This window comes from Chinchilla lanigera, unplaced genomic scaffold (genome assembly GCF_000276665.1).
Source record: "Chinchilla lanigera isolate Chin_1 unplaced genomic scaffold, ChiLan1.0 scaffold00074, whole genome shotgun sequence".
NCBI lineage: Eukaryota > Metazoa > Chordata > Mammalia > Rodentia > Chinchillidae > Chinchilla > Chinchilla lanigera.
In genome coordinates this window covers 4,428,508-4,450,751 of record NW_004955475.1, presented here as the reverse complement: position 1 = coordinate 4,450,751, position 22,244 = coordinate 4,428,508, and the positions used below count along the sequence as shown (strand labels likewise).

At 42.4% G+C, this 22,244-nt stretch overlaps 1 protein-coding gene and 1 long non-coding RNA gene across 3 annotated transcripts; one reads left to right on the top strand and one right to left on the bottom strand.

The window, feature by feature from the left end:
• The first annotated feature begins 631 nt into the window (after window positions 1-631).
• On the top strand, window positions 632-17,233 carry LOC102004472. Its single transcript, XR_263611.2, has 4 exons — window positions 632-671; window positions 1,318-1,489; window positions 4,525-4,650; window positions 17,162-17,233. It is a non-coding gene; the product is annotated as an uncharacterized LOC102004472 (long non-coding RNA).
• On the bottom strand, window positions 14,119-20,898 carry Asb12 (ankyrin repeat and SOCS box containing 12). Of its 2 annotated transcripts, none has more exons than XM_005401554.1 (3): window positions 20,709-20,898; window positions 14,800-15,646; window positions 14,119-14,390 (listed from the first exon to the last, which is right to left on the bottom strand). In XM_005401554.1, exons 2-3 carry the CDS (start codon window positions 15,620-15,622, stop codon window positions 14,257-14,259), a joined length of 957 nt encoding a protein of 318 aa, XP_005401611.1. In that variant the 5' UTR covers window positions 15,623-15,646; window positions 20,709-20,898; the 3' UTR covers window positions 14,119-14,256. The 2 variants fall into 2 exon arrangements, with proteins under 2 accessions (XP_005401611.1, XP_005401612.1); XM_005401555.2 differs by lacking the exon at window positions 20,709-20,898 and adding an exon at window positions 16,719-16,855.
• Between the last annotated feature and the right edge of the window lie 1,346 nt (window positions 20,899-22,244).

The following is a 22,244-nucleotide window of genomic DNA, read 5'->3' as shown; positions in this document are numbered from 1 at the left end:
TTCTCTGGCTGCCATCTAGAAGTTTATCCCCAGAGACAGACGTAGAGAAGTGGGGCAGAGAGGTTGAGGAGGCTGGAGGGATTGCAGAGCCCCTTGGCACCCTGGCTGGCTCATGCTTAGGTGTGGAAGCAGGGCCAAGTGGTTAGCACTCCAGGCCACTCAGAGGAGGTGCTCAACTTCTGGGAAAGCCAGCTGTGGTGCCTGGGTCTTACCTTTGACCACCTCCGACACACCAGGAAGGGCACCATAGAGGTCAACTTGCACCTGTTACTGATGGGCCCACAGCTGCCTATAGAAGAGAAAGTGCTTTAACAAGGGTACTGTTATGGCTTGTATCTAGATTTCTCCCCAAAGCCTCCCGTGGTCGTTGATGGGGGTATTTCGGAGGTGGCTAGATAGAGGGTGCCTGATAGTGGGACTAAGGATGTGATCCTGGGATTAAGGGTGTGATGCTGGCATTATGGGTGCCCACCCTGGGTTTATGTAGTACCAATCAATGGCTTGGCAGCCTGGATGAAATATAAAGTCTGGCTTGTTTCCTGTTGCTGCTATTTTGCTGCTTTGCTGCCTTCTGCCTGCCACACTATGAACTGTTTCTCCTCTGTGATGTCCATCTGCCATGCCACCCTGCCTTGGAGCCAGCCAACTATGGACTGAAGCCTCCACAAATTGTGAGTTACAATAAAACTTTCCTCCTTTAGCTTGGATGTTGGGTAATTTGTCTCAGCAATGAGAAAAGTAACTAAGACAAGTAGCCAGACCACCAGTGACAGGACCAGTTTTGGAATCCAGAGCTGTGGGATTATGCTCCAAGGCTGCTTTCACTTTTCTTCTGTGGGCAGATAACAGTTTTCGCAGTTTGATTCTTACCCAAGTTTCCTACTTTCAAGGCAACATGTAGGGGATACCTAATGTCTCTGGAGCACACCGTCCCCCTTAATTGTGTGAGCAGAGCTTTGTGCAGATCCCTTTCCCTGAAAAGTCTGGATATTAAGAGTCTTATTTGGGCCCTAATGGGAGGTCAGGCTGAGGACAATGAGATGAGGCCTGTACTAACCTTGCCTTCTGCTGTGTCTAGATATGGCATGGGGCCAGCTGGGTTTGAGTCTCTAGCTTAAAGAAATTAAGTGTCATTAGTGGCTGCCAGGACCAGGTGATCTGAGGCAACAAAGAATCCAGTTGTACACTAGCTCAAGAATATCAGGAAGGCCCAGTATTAAAACTCTTTGAATGTTTTAAAGGGGGAAAGGGAATGGATTAAGCTTGAGAAGAGAGGGAAGGATTAGAAAGCAATGTGAGTCATTTTTTTCACTGAAGGAGTATTCAGACTGCTCTCCTGGGTCCTGTCTGCTGCTGAACTGGTAAGAGGTTGACTGCAGCCTCTGCATGTGTGGAACACAGGAACTGACATGGATGCGAGGATTGGATTTGCTGCACCTGGAACTGCTGTGAGACTTGGGCCATTTTATCATCCCATCTCTACAAGGAGGTAAATTCTATCAGCTCAACCCAGTTCTTCCTCTAATATTCTACTATGTTCCATGGCCTTTTTTGACATTATGTATATCCATAAAAATGAGCATTGAATGTTACACCCTTATCCTATTCCTAGGTTTAAATAAATGTGTGGGAATGAGATTTTTTTGTAACTTCTTTCTCCCTATCTTTAGTTTCCACATCGGGATTGGTAGATTCTGTTTTTCTGCTTGGCAAAGTCCTGATTCTCATTATTGGGCCTAATCTGAAAGTATATTCTCCTTTCCAGCACCTTTATCGTAAGCTTTCTTGCTGTCTTGTGCCTTCGGTCACTTGTTAGCTGCTCACATTTCACTCAGACCATTGTTTTTATTTTAAACAGAATAATAATAATAAAAGAACAATAGCAAAATACCAATAACATAGACAAAAACAAAACAAAGCAAAACCAATAAGAATGGTGCAGGGTTTCAGAACAAAATGGTAGGAGCTAACATTGGTAGTTATATTACATATTTTTATCTTCAGTGGAGTTGCTCAGATTAACAGATGTAAGAATGCAAGATTGATCAAACCATTAAAGAGAATAAAACTAAAAATAAAAGAAAAAATTATAAATGATACAGAGTTTAACTAAACAAGATGATAGGAATTCAACAATGGTTGTTATATGCATATTGTTGTCTTTATATTAGTTGTTCTGATTACCAGATATATGCATGCAAAATTGGCCAATAAATAAAACACTAGCTGTTCCTTTCAATAAATGATTTCCAAATCCACAGTCCAGGGAAACAAAAGGCCAGGGCAGTCTCAGATGTGAGAATGTGGAAAGAGGTGGTGTGAAGAGTGTATGTACATGTGTGTTCTCATGCATGCAGATGTTTACACACTAAGGGGGAGGGGGAGGGAGAGGGAGAGTACAGGTCCTTAATTCTTGTAGGTAACGTGCAGCTTAAAATACATTCTCTCAGAGGAGTCCACGAAGGCCCCCATGCCACGTGATGACTGACACTCAATCGAGTTACTTGGCCAGGACAGGGGTTGATAGTGGGGAGCAGGAATTCTTTCTTAGATTTTTTTTTTATCTCAAAAATGGAGATAAACCCCTTGCTACCCAGTATCTATGGCTACAGCGACAAGCAGAAAGTGCAAGTTGTGTGAAGGAAACTCCATAAACTCATTTACACAAATGAGGGCACATGATTACAATGCTTGATTCTTTTTTCACCAAATATTCCATGGGCACCTTCTCTATGCTCGGCCTAAAGATAGGTATTAGGCACTGTAGTAACCTTCTTGGGGGACGTAAAGAGAGTTCTGACAAGAGCTGAAAGCTAAACCAGAGGCCTGGCAAAGGTGTGCTATAACACTGCAGATGAAAAGAGTTCTTCCCAGGTGGTAAGGGGCATCAGAGAAAAGTTCTGTAGAGAATGGCCTTGATGATTGAATCAAGTCAGAAATGGGAAGGATTCCTTCTCAAGCCAAAGCCCATCAGTATGAGAGGGTATGATACTTTGGGTAAATGCTAGGATTCAGGGTGGCTGTGGTTACTTGTGTAGTGGGGAAAGGAAGAACTTAATATTATGCAGTACTAGAAAGATACATCTGAGGCCAAAATGTAAAAGGCCGTGACTTCCTGGGTAAGTTGAGGGTCAACTAAGCAAGTTCATCCTTCCCATGGAAGTAGTACAGTGTAGTGGCTGTATATCAGACTGCCTGGGCTGCTATACTAACCCATCCTCTTAGGAGCAATGTGATGTGAACAGTTTAATTCACCACTCCTAGTCTCGGTTATTTTTCGTCTACAAAATGAAGATAGTAATACTACTATGTCATAAGCCACAGTGTTGTGATAATAATCAGTGAGTATTCTTTATAAAGTAGCGCAGAGGCTAGTGCACACAAGGCTCTTGATAAATGTTAGCTGTCATTATCATTATTTTTATTATTAGTCTCCTATATACAGATCCAATATACAGATCTTCAAAATTATGGAACTCATAATAAGACTTTGAAATCATTTTTAGCATAAGCACACTTGAACCTGTGATTCCTTTTGATGGTGCAGGCCTGTACTGAGTTTCCCAGAGAAGAGTTTTTTGTTCATCTTTATATCCTCAGCACCCAGCAGAGGGCTTGGCACAAATGCAGTGCCGAGCATATGTTTGCTGATCAAAGTGAAGTGAGACATTTTCAGGTCTAATATCAAGCTGAAGTGCCAGCATCTATCAGTGAAGTGTGATGTTGCCACTCACCGAACACTTCTGCCGTGCCAGCTGTTGCATACTGCATTCAGTACCTAGAATGGTGAGCTAGACTCTTCTGTCCTCAAGGGCGGCTAGTCTAGTGTAGGAGTAACACAACTCATCAGACAATGTCCTGCGAGGCAAGGGACGATTGGACGGTGTTTCTGTCCATAGAACTGAGGAGCATACAAACAGGATTTGGAAAACATATTCTGTTTAGGACATTCTGAGTGTTTTGTATGTCAAAAACTCAACCTGAGGACCTTTGTATTTGCTGTTTCCTCTGTCAGTGATGTTTGTCCTCATATATATAGGCATGGTTTGAACTTCACTTCCTTTAGGTGTTTGCTGAAAAGTCATGCTCAGTGTGACATTGCCTGGAATGTCATAAAATAGCAATCACTATTTCCATGCCCTTCACGTTCCAATTCTTTAATTGGCCTTTTCTTTTCCTATCCCTTGCATTTACCACCTCCTGTGATATTATTTCTTATTGTTACTTATCTATTTATATTATCATTTTTTCACTGCTTGTTTCGATCATAATAATGGAAGCTCCCTGTGGGCTAAGAGATAGGAAACAAAATATATAGGTAAATATACACAGTATGTACTTTGCTTCAGTTGCTCTGGCTGTCATGTTGTTTCTCTAACATCCTAGCATATTACCACCTGGGGGCCTTTCCACTTTCTGTTCTCCGTGCCTGGAATGCTCTGTTTTTCTCCATGATATTTACCACTATCTGACATACCATATATATTTACCTGTATACTTTGTTCACTATCTCTTAACCCCTAGGAAGCTTCCATTATCATGAAGGAAATGGACGCTGAAAAAAATAGGAACACACAAAGCCCTCAGAGGGAAGGATTGGCAAGATGAGACCAGAGTCAGGCGATCCAGTTCTCCCAGAAGCCAAAGAAGGTACCGAGGTTATGAAAAATAGCGTTGCCAAACTTGTATGTGTCAGATGTTTCCCAGAGGTTCACCAAGGTAAAGGTAAAAATATGCCATTGGCTATGGATCTAGCAATTTACTAGTAATGTAGGTAAGGCTAGTTTGGAGCATATATGAGGGTATATACCAGATTGCAGTGGGATGTTAAGAGAATGGTCTCTGAATGTTACGCTTTGATCTAAAATGTCCTGCAAAAGTCACATTCAGAGGTGGGACTTGGTTGAAAGGGGCAAGTCACTAGAGGTTGTGACCTGGAAAGGTGTATTCCACATCATCCCATCTCTGTGCTTCATGGTCACTATTCAGTGAAGAGCTTCCCTCCACCATGCCGTCTGCCATGCTCTTTCTGTCTTGGAACAACCATTGGATCATAGGCTGAATATACTGAACCTGTCAGCCAAAATAAACCCGTCCTCCTTTAAATTGTGGGTGTTTGTTATTTTGTCCCAGGAACAGAATGTAATCAATACAGAAATTGGTACTGAGAGTGCAGTTGTGGCTGTGAGTGTACCTGACCATGTGGTTTAGAAGTTTTTGAAGTGGTTTGCAGGAGTTTGGAAATGTTTGGAGATGCAGAGTAGAGAATTCCTAGAATATTGTGAGCCGTGCTTTATGTGTGATACTAGTCAAAGCTCAGAACACTAGAATGCTGAGAGGAATATGGACAGTAAAGGTCAGCGAGTTTAAGTTAAGGCAAGGACTCCATTGGCAGCTGGACAAGATACCATATGTGCTATGCTATGGCAGAAAATTTGTCTACATTTTGTCCTTGTCCTGAGACTTTCCAGGAGACTGAGGTTGAGGGTGGAAGATTAATGAATCTGGTAGAGGAAACTTTAGGGCAGCTCAGTGGTGAGGCTGTGCCATATACTGTTGCCTACTTTTAGCCAGATCTACAGAGAGAATCACGAACAAACAGCAGAGCTCAATCATTTGAAGAGTTTGCAGTTTCACCGGAAAGGAAGTTCCCGCAAGGCTGGAGCAAAGGAGAGCATAGTTGATGAAAAGATTAGCATTATAAGGAAGCCAAGTACTTTGTACAAGGACCTGAAGAAAAATGCTTTGAGGGCAACTCAGAAATCATCAAGACCCCAGCCATCACAGGCTCAGGTTGCAAAACCGTAGATTTTGAGAAAAGAGTCCCTGGGACATCTGCTCATTGAAGAGTGCCTAGAGAAGTGTTTCCTTGAGTTCAGCCAACCAGACAAGCAGAGGTCCAACAAGTCCATTGTCTATGGGGATCCAGCTACTTCTTAAACTGGCAGCTGACTGGGGTCATCTACATGGTGCTGGTTTTCGATATGCAGACTGCAAAAGTTTTGGGCTCATGGAGGATTCCACCTAAATTCACAACAAGGCCTAATAGGAGAAGAAGACTGTGAAAAATAAGTTACTGGATTACAGTTCCTATGAGAGAACAGTGTGTGAAGCTGTGAGAGTGAAGCCAGAAGTACAGTGGAGACACTAGTAATTTGGAGATACGAGGAATGTGGAATATTTTCTCAGGAAAGCTGTCAGCAGAGAACAGAGTTAGCCCAGAGAGAGGCAATATGGGTTTAAACCAGCAAGATGATAGAGGCAGGCTTCCCAAGTTCTTTGGAGCCTACATCTCATCCCAGCTTGCCCTGGATGATGGACATACAGCTTAAAATTTAATGTTTGCCCTGCTAGGTTTTGGTTTTGTTTTCATACAGTTTCTGTGTTTTCCCGTATTCTTCTCTTTTGTAACGGCTATGTTTACCCTGTGCCATTATATGTTGGTAGTACTTGACATTCTTTGTTTTTTTTTTTTTTTGTGCTGGGAATCAAACTCAGGACCTCTCACTTGTCAGGCAGGCACTGTGCCACTGAGCTATAACCCCAGCCCTTCTTTTTCATTTTTACAGAGACAGAAAGCTAATAATTTTCCTTGAGTTTTAAAGACTTTGGCTTTGGACTTTTCAGTAATGCTGGAACTAAGACTTTGGCAACTATTAGTGATGAACTAAATGCATTTTGCATAATGACATGAATATGAGTCTTTATGGAGCCAGGGGAGAAATGTTACATTTCACATCTAAAATGTCCTGCAATAGTCTCACATTCAGTGGGTTGGGCTGAATCAGAAATGGCTGATCACCAGGAGCATGACATGGAAGGGTTAGTTCCTCCCTTCTCTCTCTGCTACCTGGTTGGCATGCAGTGAACAGCTTGCCTTCGTCATCCTACCTGCCATGTTGTTTCTTCCTTGGACACAGCTGATCAGAGACTGAATCAACTGAAACCATGAACCACAATAAAGTTCTCCCCTTAAGTTGTGAGTTTTGGGTATTTTTTTCCTAGTGGGGAGAAAGTGACTAGTACAGTGAGGAAAGGGAGAATGTATGCAGTCTCCTTGTTCACGCAGTTTGACTGCAAAAAGGTAGTGGCTAGTAGGGGCCCTGGGTTTCATTTTTAGTTTTATAAGATAGTAGGATGCAAGTTTGTTTATGTGTTGAGAGGAAAATAATCAAGTAGAAGATATGGGAGAAGGGATAAATGATGGTGGGTAGCAATGGATGAAGGTAGCGGATGGAATCCTGAGTGCCTGCAGATGAGTTACTCTTACCTAAGAGGAGGGGCCAAGATAAGAGGGAGGCATAGTTGGATTCAGGAGGGGTTTTTGTTATGAAAGATTTTAAATATTATGCCTAATGATTTCTACTTGCTCTGGGAGGTAGAAGGCAAAATCCTCAGTTGATAGAGAAAAAGTGTCAAGAAAGCTTGTTAATTTGGGGCAACATTTGAAATAGCTACTGAAAAGCATGGGTAGTTGATAGAAGTCCAGGTAGACTGTTACCTAGGAATGTACAACCACCCTATTTTGTACTTTTCCTGAGATCGTACTTCTTAGCTATAAGATCTTGAACAAATAACTTACCTCAGTGTACCTATTTCGTCATTTTTACAGTGGGGCATTACTAAGACCAAGCTGTTGAATTAAATGATTTATTCCATGTAAAAAAATTACTGAGCACATTGCCTTGACAGAAAGTAATTCTTATATTACTTTTAAAAACAGTATTATTAGTATTGTTTTTGATTGACAAATCATAATTGTATATATTTATGAGGTACACTGTAATATTTTGATACATGTGTACAAGGTGGCAATGTTCAACCAAACTAATTAATGTATTCATCTCACTTATCTTTAATTTTTTTATGGTGAGATACTTGAAATTTAGTTTTTTAGTTACAACTCCCAGTTTGCCTCTGGAAACAATTGTTCTACTCTCCACTCTTTATATTTCTATAGTGACTAGTTATTTTATGATATTCATCAGTACAGGCTTAGGACAGGATATTGGCTTAGTACAACTTAGTATGCTGCTGTTTAAGAGGTTGAAATAATTGAACACAGAGTGAATTAATGAATGGATAAAAAACGTGGTACATATGTACAACAAAATACTATTCAACCATAAAAAATGAAATCCTGTCATCTCTGACCATATGGATGGACCTGGAGATCATTATGCTAAGTAAAATAACCCAGGTACAGTAAGATAATTATTCAATAATATCATTCATATGTGGAATCCAAAAAAGTTTATCTCATACAAATGGAAATTAGAATGTTGGTTATAATAGGCTGGAGAAAGTAAAGGAGAGGAAGGAAGAGGGAGAAGTTGATCAATGAGCACTAAATTATGGTTATATTAGAAAAATAAGTTCTGATGTTTTATTGCACAGTAGGGTGACTATAGCGAATGCTAATATACTGTGTATTTTGAAAATCTAGAAAATTTGGTTTTGAATATTTGCCCTATAAATAAATGATAAATGTTTGAGGAGCTAGGTTAGATGAACCTGATTTAAACATTACAGAATGTGTACATATATAGAAACATCAAATTAAAGCCAGAGTATGTATATTTTTATATATCACTGCTCTGGTCTGGGGCTTCTTGCAAGGTGAACAATATAATACAGGATACACATTTTATAAGATTATATGTAATAGTCACCCAAAGACTCATATACAAAAAGAGTACAGGAAATCTGTCCACATACTAACAACCAAAGAATCCAGCTGAGGGCCTGGATCCCATGATAATGTCGTGCATGAGTCAAGTTGAAGACTTAGAGCTCATAACAGTGCCTCCCACAAGTCCAGCTGGAAGCCTAGAGCCCATGACAATGTCTCATAAAGGCCTGTTTCATGGATGTATGCTGGGAAGGCCCAAAGGTCAGTGGTGGAAGCTAGAAAGTCTGTGCCAGTGGGATGAAGGATCTGTGCTAGCAGGCTGAGGGATCTGAACTGGAGCCAGGAAGTGAGGCTCAAAGTAAGAACCAGAGCTCCCCCAAAAAGTACCACAGACATCCTCAGCAACAGTGAGGTGCCAGTCTCCTCAGATTATGAGGAAACCCAAGTTCCCTTCAGGAAAGCCAATGTGACAAGCTTCTCCTGGACACTGAGCAGTGCACCATCTTCCCCTTCAGAGCCAGGAAGAGATGCTCAAAGTGAGGACCAGAGCTCCACCAAAATGAACCAAAGCCATTCTCAGTGCCAACAAGGTCCCAAGCTCATCAGGAAAGCCAGCATGACAAGCTCCTCCAAAAGAACCATCAGCTCCTTACAGCTTCTACCAGCTCACAACAGCCTTCTTCTTCTCCAGTTGTGCCTCTTATGCTGCTGGCAACAATCCCCAGGTGGGCCTCCCACACCCAGCACCACGCTTACTCAGTTCAGCTGGGTGGTATAAGTTGACTACCAGTTGTCAATCCACCACAATCACTTAATTTTTTTAAAAAAAATTATGAAGGTGGACAGGAAAGAAGAAGAAAAAAGAGAGGGAGAATGGAGACTAGGATTCATATGTTGCCTGAAATTCAGTGCCTAACATAGAAGTTAGTACTCAATATTTTTTGAATGATAGAGTGGGAAATTCTACGATCAAACCCTAGGGTTCCAGAAATGTAACTTCTAGAAAAGCAGGCAATTCTAACTATATAGAGGTTCTGCATCTTTAGGTGAGGAGTGCAAAAATAGAGAGTGGGTGGTACTGTAAGAATCAAGGAGATGAAGGAACTACAGGCCAGGACATTGAAGTGGTCACTGGACCCAATACTGCCATTATCCCAGTTGCTGCTTTTCTACTGGGATGAAGAGCCTATATAAAGTCTGGCAGAGTAGGAGCTTGCAAGCAGGCTAGTGGCTGGAAGCTAATGTCTTCTGTAATTGTAGGTGAACAGAAGTCAGAGGATACCAGAATGTCTTGATTACTTTTTTCATTGCTGAGACAAAATACCTGGCACCCAAAGCTGAAGAAGGAAAGGTTTATTTAGCTCACAGTTTATAGAGATTTCAGTCCATAATCAGTCAGCTCCAAGGCAGGGTGGTGTGGCAGACAGGCATTATGGAGGAGAAACAGTTCATGATGGGCAGAAGTTAGCAAAAATAATGAGTTGACCGTAGCTCTTTCTATCGCTTATATCTTATCCAGGCTACTTAGAGTGGGTAGCACTCATACCCTTAATCCTAGTGCCCTTGATCCTAGGATTGTACCATGAATCCATTCCAGCATCACACACTGTAGATCCAGCTACCTCTGAAAAAGCCCCACCTATGACTGCATGAGGCTGAGGAAACATCTAAACACAAGCCATAACACAGAATGAAGCAGATGATTTCAGACCTAACTGTATAGATGTAGGGTTTCATCAGGGAAGGGATAAAAAATGAAATCCCATTATAGTTTTGATATAGGGGAGTCAGGGCACCTGATAGGGACAGGGAAAGCTCTGATGCTCCCATAGGGGCATCCTTATCACAGTTCCCTTTACCCATTCTCAGTACCTGGGGCTATTACCTGCATCTGTACAGAAACTTCTACCTACTGAACTGGGTTATTCTATGAAGTAATTGGAATGATGAGTATGTAAATTGCCCTGTATCCACAAGAGAATGTTTAATGATATGAGATTTGCCATGGGAATCAGGGAACACATTCTCCATATGCTTCAGTAAGTCATTCCTATGACTCAGCGTGTCCCATGCTAAGAGCTAAAAACCTTCATTTCCAAAGAACTAGGATATTTGCCATTCTCTTCAGTCTAGTAGCTAGCCTAGTTCCCATTGAAATACACCAAACTGGAGCCCAACTAGACTGTTGCTCAAAACACCCCGTGTTTTCCCAATTCTATGCTTTTACTCAATACCTGCCCCTCAGTACCTTTTAATTCATCTCTGATAAATAATATCCGGTCAACCAAGATCAAATACCACCTCTTCCATCAGATTTTCAAACATTTTAGCAGGTAAAGGGGATATCTTTGGGTTTTGCAATCTCATGGACTATTTTTCATTTTGGAACTAGTGTTTGGGCGCCATATTTCTGAATAAAACAAAACAAATTTCCCATTACAAGAGAGAGTATAGACTGGTCAGTAGCATCTGCAATGTAGAACCAAGACTCAAGCTCATGACAGTGTTAGGGAGAAAGAAAGGGAGGTATTTTAGTCTACTTGCACTAGGTAATTTATGAACAAGAGAAATTTATTGCTCACAGTTTAGGAGGCTGGGAAGTTCAAGATCAAGATTTTGTGTCTGGTGAAAACTCATTCCTCATTGATGGTGTCTGCTCTGTGTCCACACATGGCAAAAGGAGGAAAAGGGAGCTCACTAGAAATTCTTTTATAAGGGTACTGATCCTGTTGATAAGGAAGAAGCCCTTATAACTTAATAGCTTCTCAGAGTCTCTACCTCACATGAATTTTGGAGGATACCAGGTTAAAACTCTAGCACAATAATGGCAAACCTTTTGGAGACCGAGTGCCCAAACTGAAAGCCAAAACCCACTTTTTCATTGCAAATTGCCAACACTGCAATTAAATCTGAATATCCAGTGCTCAGCTGCTGGGGTGACTTGGCTTGTGTGCCAACAGAGAGGGCTCTGCATACCCGCTGCAGCACATGTGCCATAGGTTCATCACCACTGCAGAAAGAGAAAAGACAGAGGCAAAAGAGAGGATGAGAAGGAAGAAGGGAAAGGAAGTTCAGGAGGGAGCAAAAAGAGAGGAAAAGAACGAGCCTTGCACTCACTTGAAGTGGTTAAGACTTAGACTTCATGAGAGCTATGGCTATGGCTATGGCTGGGGACAGGGTGGGAGGGAAAGGGAGTGGGAATACTAGCCTCTCAGTTGGGCTCAATGCCAACAAAGGCAAAAAAGCTAAGGGAAAGATTTCACTCCAGGAACTGTAATTTCACCTCTGCTTCCTCTTCATACCTCCTAGAAAAAGTGACCTTGGAATATTCATCACCAGACTTTCAGATGCACTCTCACCTATAGCCCAATGTCTAGATAAGAATAGTGAGGCTGGAGATGGTAAAGGACTAAGGTACTAGACCTTGAGGAGATCTTTGCCCACTAGCAACATAGGCACCTGAAAAAATACGTTTGGAGTAATTTAGAGAGCTGGGCCACCAATAAAATGGGCACTGAAGTTCGTTGAGTTGTCATTTCCCTCATGTAGAAAATGGGGTTGTTTCAGTCTTTCCTCTTTGCTCAATACTTGGTTCACTCTATAACATCTTCAAATGCAGCCATTTGAAATGTTCATGTACTTTTATAGGTCAAAAAATCTGTGTTCCAAATGCTACAGGGGAGGCCACCATGACTGGACCCTACTGAAGGGTATGCTTTCCCACAAGCCTGTAGCAGATGGGCCGGTTGGGGTTGACTCCTAATCCCAAAAGGCCTTTTCTATAGGGATAGTGGGGAAGGTTGGGGCTTTGGTCCTGGACAAATCATCCCTCAGGAACCCAGCCTGAAAGAAAGTCAGAAGAGAGCTTAGCGTGCCTTATATGAAGCCTCTGTTGGTAAACTCTGTTTACACTTAATTCAACTCTCATGATTGCTGGAGATAAACAGTTTCACTGGTCTCCATACTACCCAAGAATGAAAATATGGAAGCTGATTGGGCAGGATCTTGCAAATGTCTAGTATTTATTTGCCTTCCTTGCTAAAGTATCAGGAACTAGTGAGTAGGGAGAGTAGGGGGTTGGCAGAGGAGAGAGACAAGTCAGTTAAGATCCCATGCCCTGCTTCCCTTTTGTCATGATAGGAGAGCATGATTTAAGGGGCCATCAAGGCACCACCCAGGAGGACCTCTAAACATCTAAAGTGCTTCCTGGGAACTGATTCTACGGCACTGTCCTCCTCCACCTTTTCGGGTCATCTCTCTCTCACTACTTACTCAGATCCTCACTCATAGATGCACAAAGGAAATACATGAAGCTCTTGTGGAAGGATAAAGATTTAGTATTTTTTTTAAGAAAGGTGCATAGATCTGGGCCCATAGTCTGTTTATCTCCATCCATTGCTCTTCTCCATATCATAGGGTGCCTTAACCTGTAGGCTGCCTTTTCTAGTTTTCCATTTCAACTACCTTCTGGCTTGGTTCAAGCAATGGAGAGCACTGATGGAAAGGGAGAACAAATGGAGACTCTAAAATCCTTATCTTCTGCCTTTTTGCATCAGTCAGTGACTATGCTGTATCTCTTCTATGGTTTCTCCTGCTGGCATGTTTCGAGTATTGCTGTGTGATTCCAGCTCATGGCTCAGGTCATACAACATCCATCCACTGTCCCTCCATTCTTTGTCTTCCCCCTGCTTTGCCCTAGATGACAAGGGGTCTGACCTCTGTAGGCTGTTTTCCAGGCTCTAAAATTAGTTGACTTCAAGTTTTCCCAAAAAGGTATCAAAAACAAACTAGAAGGCAAAAATAAGGGAAAGAACAGTGTATTTCTTCCTTTCTTCTGCTTTGGGCAATATGTCTTGTCTATGGGTCTAGCTATCATGGATTACACTTCCCATCAGGTGATTCTTGACCCCAAATTCTGGAAATATCTCCCCCATTCCTCCTCTAGCCTAGGGGTGATATTAGCTTCTTGCTCTCATTAATCTCTGGGCAAAGCTTCGAAGCTTTGTGCTGGTTGGATTCTCAGCCTATCACCTATGTAACCAAATTTTTGTTTGCATTAAACTCCCTGTTATAAATATTTGGTTGATTGTTTTCCCATTGATCTTGACTATAAAATGGACTGGTAGAAATGCAGTCTATAGTTTAATGTGTGAATACATGAGAAGCTCCTTGGTCATTTGACTCAAAGTAATAAGAGATAAAGTGACAGCTCCAGAAATGGTGTCTTGTAACAGCTGGAGAAGTAAAAAGGCATGGGGATGGGGACCCACTTGGATTCTTCACGATCTTGCTTCCAGGGCAACATGGCTCCAAACTCTATAGGGGACCTTGATGGGGGAGGTATAGACATAGGGTTGGTTTTCTCTTGATTTTACAGTGGCTTGCACCTGTCAGATGCAAGCCAAGTACCATTCTTTCATGGTCAGGCAGACACCTTTCCCCCAGTGAACCTCCACCTCCACCCCAGACACAGTAGCCACCAGAACTTATTTTGTTGAGGGTTTTATTATGGAGGATACTATGGGAGAGCAGCTCCTGAGGTGGTAGAGCTGTAGTGTTCTTCAGCTACCTAGGTCTTCAAGTGGTTCTTGGAGGCATCATGGGCTTCTAGGAATACTTCAGAATTATAGTTGATGTTTGAGGTAGCTAATCAACATGGAGGGAATATCCAGCTGGTCGATGGCTTCTGGTTGGCTGGCCTGGTGCAGGGCTCTGCGGATAACTAAACGGGCCTGGGATAGGAGCGACTGTGGAGTGGCTACAGCAAGGAGAAATAAGTCAGGAGGAGCATTTCTCAATATAATTCTCCCACCAAAGCCTACATTCACCCTACCCTGGCTGCTACAGCTCTAATGTCCTCTTCCTTCTGAAAAATGTCCCCCACTGTATGGTACCAAAGGAGCTGCCTGGAGACCTAGGATGGGAATGCTCAAGGCCACAAAAACAGCCAGGACCAGAAATTGAGCAAGTGCTTCTCCCCACCCACCTCATCTTAGTGGTCCTTTCGCTAACATGGAGTCTGTAACATTTTCTCCAATGGGGCCCAAGGAAAGAGGGGAAGATGAAGTTTTCTCCAGTTCATCCCATAGAAATGGCTTGAACAGTGATTTGGGATGCTTGGACCTATAAGCTGAGGATCCTTGGGGGCTGGCTTGCTCACCACTCACCTCTGGCCTGTAGCAGCAATGCAACACCTTTATCATCTTTTGAGGTCATGTCCAGAGGGAGGGATGGAAGGTAGATGTTAGCACCAAAATCAATTAACAACTGGATATACTCTGGCTCACAATTGTGGTGGAGGCAGACTTCAAGGAGAGTGCGGGGCTGGGGAACGTGAGCCAGTAGGCCTTTATCGGTGCAGTTGTAATCAGGATCTGCCCCATGGAGCAAAAGTAGGCGAAAACAGTCGAGATGGCCATAGACTGCAGCCAAATAGAGGGGGCCAGAACATAAAGCTATGTTCGATGCCCACATTGGTAGTTTAGCCTTGACGTTGGCCTCTGCTCCATGACCTAGGAGCTCCTGCAAGATGGCAACAGAACCGTCACGGGCAGCTGTGAGCACAGGAGAACAGTTGTTGTAGATGCTACCACCAGGACAGGCCCCAGCCTCCAAAAGCACACGCACACAGTCCAGATGGCCATGACTGACAGCGGTGAAAAGCGGTGTCTGTGCTTTGACATCCAAGCTGTCAACATCAGCACCATGTGCTAGCAGGACCTGCAAACAGCTCAAGTGGCCATAAGAAGCAGCCAAGCGCAAAGGTGTCCCAGGAACACCCCAGCCACTCCTGCTGTTAATGAATCGTTTGTAGCGCTCTTGGCATAGAAGCTGATCCAAGGTATAGGAGTCATTGTCGTATACTGCTTGATTAAGAGCCTGCTTCTCCCCTGTGTCAGTGTCCTCCTCCTCTTCGGGCTGCAGGAGGGAGAGGATCTTGGTGATGTCCATGAGGTTCATCTCGGCTGACTGGAACACGACTATTCTCATTATGAGGAGGATGGTATGCCAGATCTGTGGGTGACAAAAGAAGGGAGAGATACTGAAGATATCTGGAATGCTATCTTCTTCTCGAACCTTTTGTCCCCTGCCCATCACCATCAGGGTACTCATCCATGGGTCTCCTACTTCTCATTCTGCTATCCTATTTCAGGCCCCAGGACAACTGTCAAAGCAGGTGAGGCCTCTTCACACCTTAGTGCTTTCTCAGCTACTGTTCTACCTGCCCTTCAGACTTACTTCTGGGATGCCTTTCCTGATTTCTTCCTGCCTGAGGATTCTAAAAAAAAAATCACAACTAGATTTCAGCTGTGAGCTTTCAGTGCATTTTCACAGATCCATGCTCCATGACAGTATAAACACCAGGGTGAGAACTCTATTTATCTTGCATTCCTTTACCTCCAATAGAGCCTACATCATGGCTGAAGATTTAGTAGATCCATTTTACTCAGGTTAGTATATGTGGATTAATGAGGTGGCTTAAGTTTGGCAGTTGCTAGGCCAATAAAAAGGTGGTTTATAGTGTCAAGCTTGTATCCCTGAGCATTCTAGCATCTATTTCGTGGGGCAGACCCTCAGCTCCTGGTCTCTCCCTTTTAGGTGAAGTTCATGTTCTCCACATGTTCTCAAATCTCATCAAATCCCCTTCTTTTGAGTTTTCTGTAGCTTTCTCTCAGTCTCAGACCCAGGCTTCATGAACAGAGGTAATCAGAAAGTGGGTGTTGAATGTCATTTTCTGATTAAATGAGAAGGTGCATTACAAAGAGCACACTTCAAGTAAAATGAAGGCAAACAAGTATCAGGACACAACTGAAGTTTCCAAAACCAGTTGTCCTCTCTGGTGTAACTGGCTTTTCCCCAGAAAGACTCTGAGCCAGGAGCCCCCCAGATTGCCAGTGTCCTCATACTGATTACATCATAACCTACTGCTCCACCATTCTTATGGCTCAAGCTTTTTCCCATTCTCTGCAAAATCCAGCCTGAAACCTTGACTCCAACCTCAACTCCTCTCTCCTCGTAATCCTCAGGCCCACAAAATCACTCACGACTCGATAGCTGACCCGATTTATCGACTGATTTTACTAACCTTGTTCTAGTTCTCCAAAATGGAGTTCACCCATCTCATGCTGCCGTGTTGTCAGGGTGGGCTGGCAGGTTTTTCAAAACTCAGATCTCCGTACTCTCCCATATCTGCAGCCAAGATCTCACAGCCACGATCTCACAGCCACATACCTCCTTTTATTGACTGTCTACCCCCACCCCTCTTTGTGAGCCAGAGACCTCAGGTGCTCACTTCATAGAGAGAAATTTTTGAGGTGGGTGGGGTCACCCTCAACTTTAAGCTCTTCTCAGATGGTCAGCATCGGCACCATATACGGACCTCTTATTGATTCATTCTTGAGGTACAGTGGCAGTAAGGTTTGTGAAATTAACTACATCCAGGTTTACAGCTCATCATCCCTCAGTTCCTAATGAGTAAGCTTGGGCAAGTCATTTCCCTTTTACTGACTTACTTTTCTCATCTACCAGACAGAAATGATAGTCCGTGTTTCATGAGGTTGATAGTAGAAAGAAAACTACCCATCCATGAGATCTTCAAAGGTAAGCGTCTCTGTTTGTACCTTCAACATCCTCACTCTGGCTTATCCTCCTCAATTATTTTAGAAATTAAAACAAACTTTCTATAGTCATTTGTTTCACTTCTATAGCTACCTTTCTCTCCATCTTTCCCCTTTTTTGTGGCACTGGGCAATAAACCCAGAACTTTCACAATGAGCTAGATCCCCAGCCCCTTTTACATTTTCTATTCTGAAATAGGGTCTCACTAAGTCCTAAATTGCCCAACCTAGGCTAAACTTGATCCTCCAGCTTCAGCCTTCAGGGTGTGCATAGGAGGCCATCTTTCCATCCTTTACCAAATGTATCAAATTAGCTACTACCTCCTTTCCCATTTTCCATTTATTTTAGTCTCTGCAGTCTGCCTCTACTCACCCTCAGTCATTCTAAGAAAGCTCTTAAAAAGTGTATCGAAATGGCTAAGTTCAGTGAATATTTCTTGGTCTGATCTTTCTATTGCTGACTTTTCTGGGACATCTGTCCTGACCACTCCTTCCTACAAACTCCTTCATCTTCCTTCCCAGCACTCTCACCCGATTTTTCTCCTCACGCATTCTGCCTTGGAATATATATGTTCACCCTGTTCTCATCTCCACTGTCTTTGCTCCAGTCCCAGAACTTTCACTCTCGCCTTTATTCTGATATTTTGAGGCCCCCAGCTCTCTTCTGAGATTCTGCAGGTACTTCAAGATCAGAAATATCAAACCACTGAGAGCAGCGGTAGCAGCAAACTTAATCTGTATGTAAGTTTGTCATCATCTATAAAGGCCAACCAAACTAAAATGCCAGCACCCATCTCAGTCCCCTTACCTCTTGTTTCGCTTATTAATTCTTTTGGATTTTACTTTATAGAAACAGCATCCATCCTCTTCAAGCCCATATACATTGGCAGTACTTTATCTAGATTCTCATCATTTTGTTTTTGCCTCAACAGTTATAACAGTTTTCTAGCTAGTTTCCCTTTTCAGTATTGTCTCCATATTGTGGCTAAAGTGATGATTTAAAAATATAATTCTGGTCTGCACCATTCTACTATTTTAAATCCCTAAATAGTTCCCCTCTTTCAGGGCATAGCTCAGATGATTTAGGTAAGCTCACAGATCCAGCCAGTCACTCCCGTGTCACTTACTATTAATTTTCTATTTATATTCCGTAATCCAGTGATAAGAAAATGGTGGTTTTCTCTGTACCTTGTGCTTCCTTCTGCCAAATATATTTCCCTCTGGAGAGTTAGTTCCTTCAGAATCTGTGCTCTTATTATATTATAGGAGTCATCATACTATATTATAACTCCTCTATTGGTCTGTTTTTCCCCCACTGCAGATGGAAATGCCATATGGTATAGTGTTAAACCACTGCCTGCCTACTTCAATTGCAGCTCTACCATTTAGTAACTGTGCAATCTAGGATACATTACTTAATCTCCCTGTGCCTATTGCTTCATCTTTAAAGACAGGATAATAGTGCCTACCTTGGAGTGTTGTTAGGATTGGATATACCAATATGTAGCAATTTTTAGAGTAGTACCTGAACATATTTCTCAATAACTATTTTTACTATGATAATCAACACTTAGGCCTTGAATTTCTATGACTTTTGCACCTTACTCAATGTCCTATAACTTCAGCTGGAATAGAATTTGTAGATAATTTAATATAATACCCTCAATTTAGAGATGGGGAAACCAAGTCTGAGAGGGGTAACAGCTACTTTGTTAAGGTCACATGGCTATAACTATCATATATCTCATTTTCCAGAACCCAAAGCACATTTATAATTTTGTGCATTTCAAAGCTCTTTAATGTAGTATGGTAGGGAATGATATCCTCATTTTTTGTGTGGTGGAAAGTGAGGGGTTTTCCAGGTGACATACATGAAGGCAGTACCAGAGCCAGACATAGAACACAGGTTCCCTACTGGCTATCCTGTTCTTTCTGTTTCACCATAAAAAACAGAAACACATCCTTCCCCTTGTTTCAAGCAGAGTTACACTGCAGCTCCCAGGATGCTCACCTTTTGAGTGTCGTGCTGAATGTTATGGAATCTGGTAATGAAAGATTCCTATACAAATCATTTCACTTACAGTCAACAGGAATTCTATTGTTCCTATTTTATATTTTGTTTGTTTGGGGCTTTTTTTTTTTTTTTTTTTTGAGACAGGGTTTTGCTGTATAGTTCAGGCTAACCTTGAACTTACTATGTAGCCCAGGCTGGCCTTGAACTCAGGGCAATCCTCCTGCCTCAGCCTCCCAAATGCTGGGATTACAGGTGTGCACCACCACACCTGGCTCTCTTCTTATTTTATTTTGGTGACTCAGATCTAATTAGATGAAGAAAGCAGGAAGCAGTGGAGAGGAATACTGAAGCTTTCACCTAGGTTGTTCGTGAGACCATAGCAAAACGCACATAATGAACCTCCCAAAGGAGATCAAAGAAGCGCTTCCTGAGGCTTTGGAACTTGAGTGAATGCTGCTTATATTAGATGCGGACAAGAAAATGCAGCTAGTCTATTGTCTGTCTTCACCTTACTATAATTTATTGATCAAAATGTTATTGTGTGTAGCTGCGGTGTACCGAAAGCCATTTTCTGATTCCTAAAAGTTCGGGGCTTTTAAACCTTTTTTTGGTAATTTTGTCCCTGGTGAAGTCTGTGGATACCTGTCATTACACTTTAGCAGATAAAATGTACTTAGAATTAAAGGACACCAATTTTATTAAAATACTGCTATCAAAATATTTTAAAACTGCGTGACACAGTAATAGGCCTTCTTTATAACTCATTAAATAACAAGATCTAATAATTTCTAAGTTGCAATGAGTGTAAATGACATTTCAAGATCTCTGTCACACTGTAATATGATATGAAATGTCTTTGATTTCTTCTTGTTACCAAGTTACAGGAACTGGTAATAGTACTGCCATTTACTGCCTTAATCCTTAAAAGAAATAGTAAATTTCAGTTACAGTTTAGGGGTTAGCAGGGAAAAAAACCTGTTAACTCTTCTGTTTCTGAGTCCTTCATATTTTATCTAAGTCCTTCTTGGGGTCTAGGAATCTAGGTTAAGAACTCCTATAGGACAGTGGCTGGTTTCTGTGGGACCCAGAACACTCCTTCAGGCATCAATAAACTGCTTTTCAGCCTTACCTTTCTCCTTTCTCCCTGAGGAGCTCTGAATTTCTGGTTTTAAACCCACTCTGCTGCACCTCCCCCCACAAACTTGCAACGCAATGTAAGGACACAGACAAACCTTTACCCTCTGTGAATTGTATAACTACAGATGCCTTTAAGAAGTGGGGGTCTATAGAGCAGAGGGCGCAGGTGGACACACTTTCTGGGAACAACAAGACAGAAAGCCCATATAATATCCCTCCTCCTAAGTGCTCCCATGTCCCAGACCCAATAGTAACAACCAGGATCACTTTTCTATGACCGATTTGTGTCTTATGTCCACATACTTACCGGACTTCAGGCTGAGGCTGCTGTGAGCTGGGGTCACTGCCACTGCCCCTCTGTGAAGCATTCAGGGCTTGTTGGCCACTCTGCAGGTAGCCCCTCTGCAGGGAACCCCTCCTGCTCCAGGCTGGAGCAGGCGGGGCTCTGCTTTCCCACTGTTAACAACCCAGCAGAAAGGCTAGGCCTCGGCTCCTAGGCTAACTTGTTCCAGGGGACTAATTTTAGGCTACCCTCCACCCCTCCTCTCAGCCCGTGTTATCTTACCAATGTCATTCTGGGAGCTGTCCCAGGGAGAGGAGGGGGCTGCCCCCGGGAAAGTCTTGGAAGGGCTGAAAAGTAAACAGGTGCCTAGTAAGGTAGTAAGACTAGGGTTACTGCTCCCCGTTTGCCCTTTCATATCCTGTTGCATCACTCAAATGGGCACCAAGGTAGGGCCCCTGGTCTGAGGTTATTCCAGCCTCACCTCTACCACCGATGAACCTGAGAAGGACCAGCTTCTGTTAGCACACTTCCTTCTGAGCTGCAACCTCTTTAATTTATTCTCTGAACTTAACTTTTCTGGATTTCCTTTTTGGCTTCTCTAGGACCCAGAAACATTCTGGCTTACCCTCTGCTAACTCCTTAGAGTGAGGAGGAGGATGGGAAGAAGCCTCCATACTGGAATGTGCTATCAGTCAGCTTTTCTAACGCTTAAGAAGGTCCTGCTCTTTTATAAAGACTTCCCTTGTCAATTTACCCACCAAGCTCAACCTAAAGGAAATTCCCATAGCCTCCCACTCTTCTTACCCCTGAAGTATCACTATTAGATTAATATCACTGGAAAGTTTGTCAAAAGTTCAGCTCGTAAGAGTACTATTTTATATCTCTGGTTTCTTTCAAGTGAAGGAAGTGGTAGGAAAATACCTTTAAAAATAGTCACATTATGTATTTTAGATGTAACACAAAATGAAACTTGGAACCAGCATCCTGCCTCACTCTAGGATGAAAAGCCAGCCCAACTTTATGTATAGAAACCACACCACAATCTGATGATGTCTGAAACTACAAAGCAGCCACTATATACAAAGTCTAGATTCAGGTAGAACACAAAAGAAAAGGAAGACATAGTGTTCTTTAAAAGCTCTTTTTACTAGGAAAAATATCCCTGGAAACAATTGTATTTCACATAATGAAAAAAATGCCAGAACTTAAAACTGCCCTGGATACCGGTAGTTATTCTATACCCACCACAGGGGGCTGTTTTGTGGTTCTGTTTCTCTGTGTCCCCGTGAAAACTAATTATAATGAGTTTTCTTTTAGTAAACTTCAGTCTATACTGAACACTGATTCCATAACCTTGTAGCACTTCTCTTACTCTTTCCAATCATCAAGAAAGAATATTTCAGTAAGCAAAACAAAAATCCTGTCAGGAGACCAGAGATAATAATGGGATAAAGTACTAGCACTTCTGTTTCACATAATTAGTTTAGTTGTTAGAATTTGCGCATTAAAAAGGAATGTCCAGGGGCTGGGGATTTAGCTCAGCGGCACAATGCCTGCCTG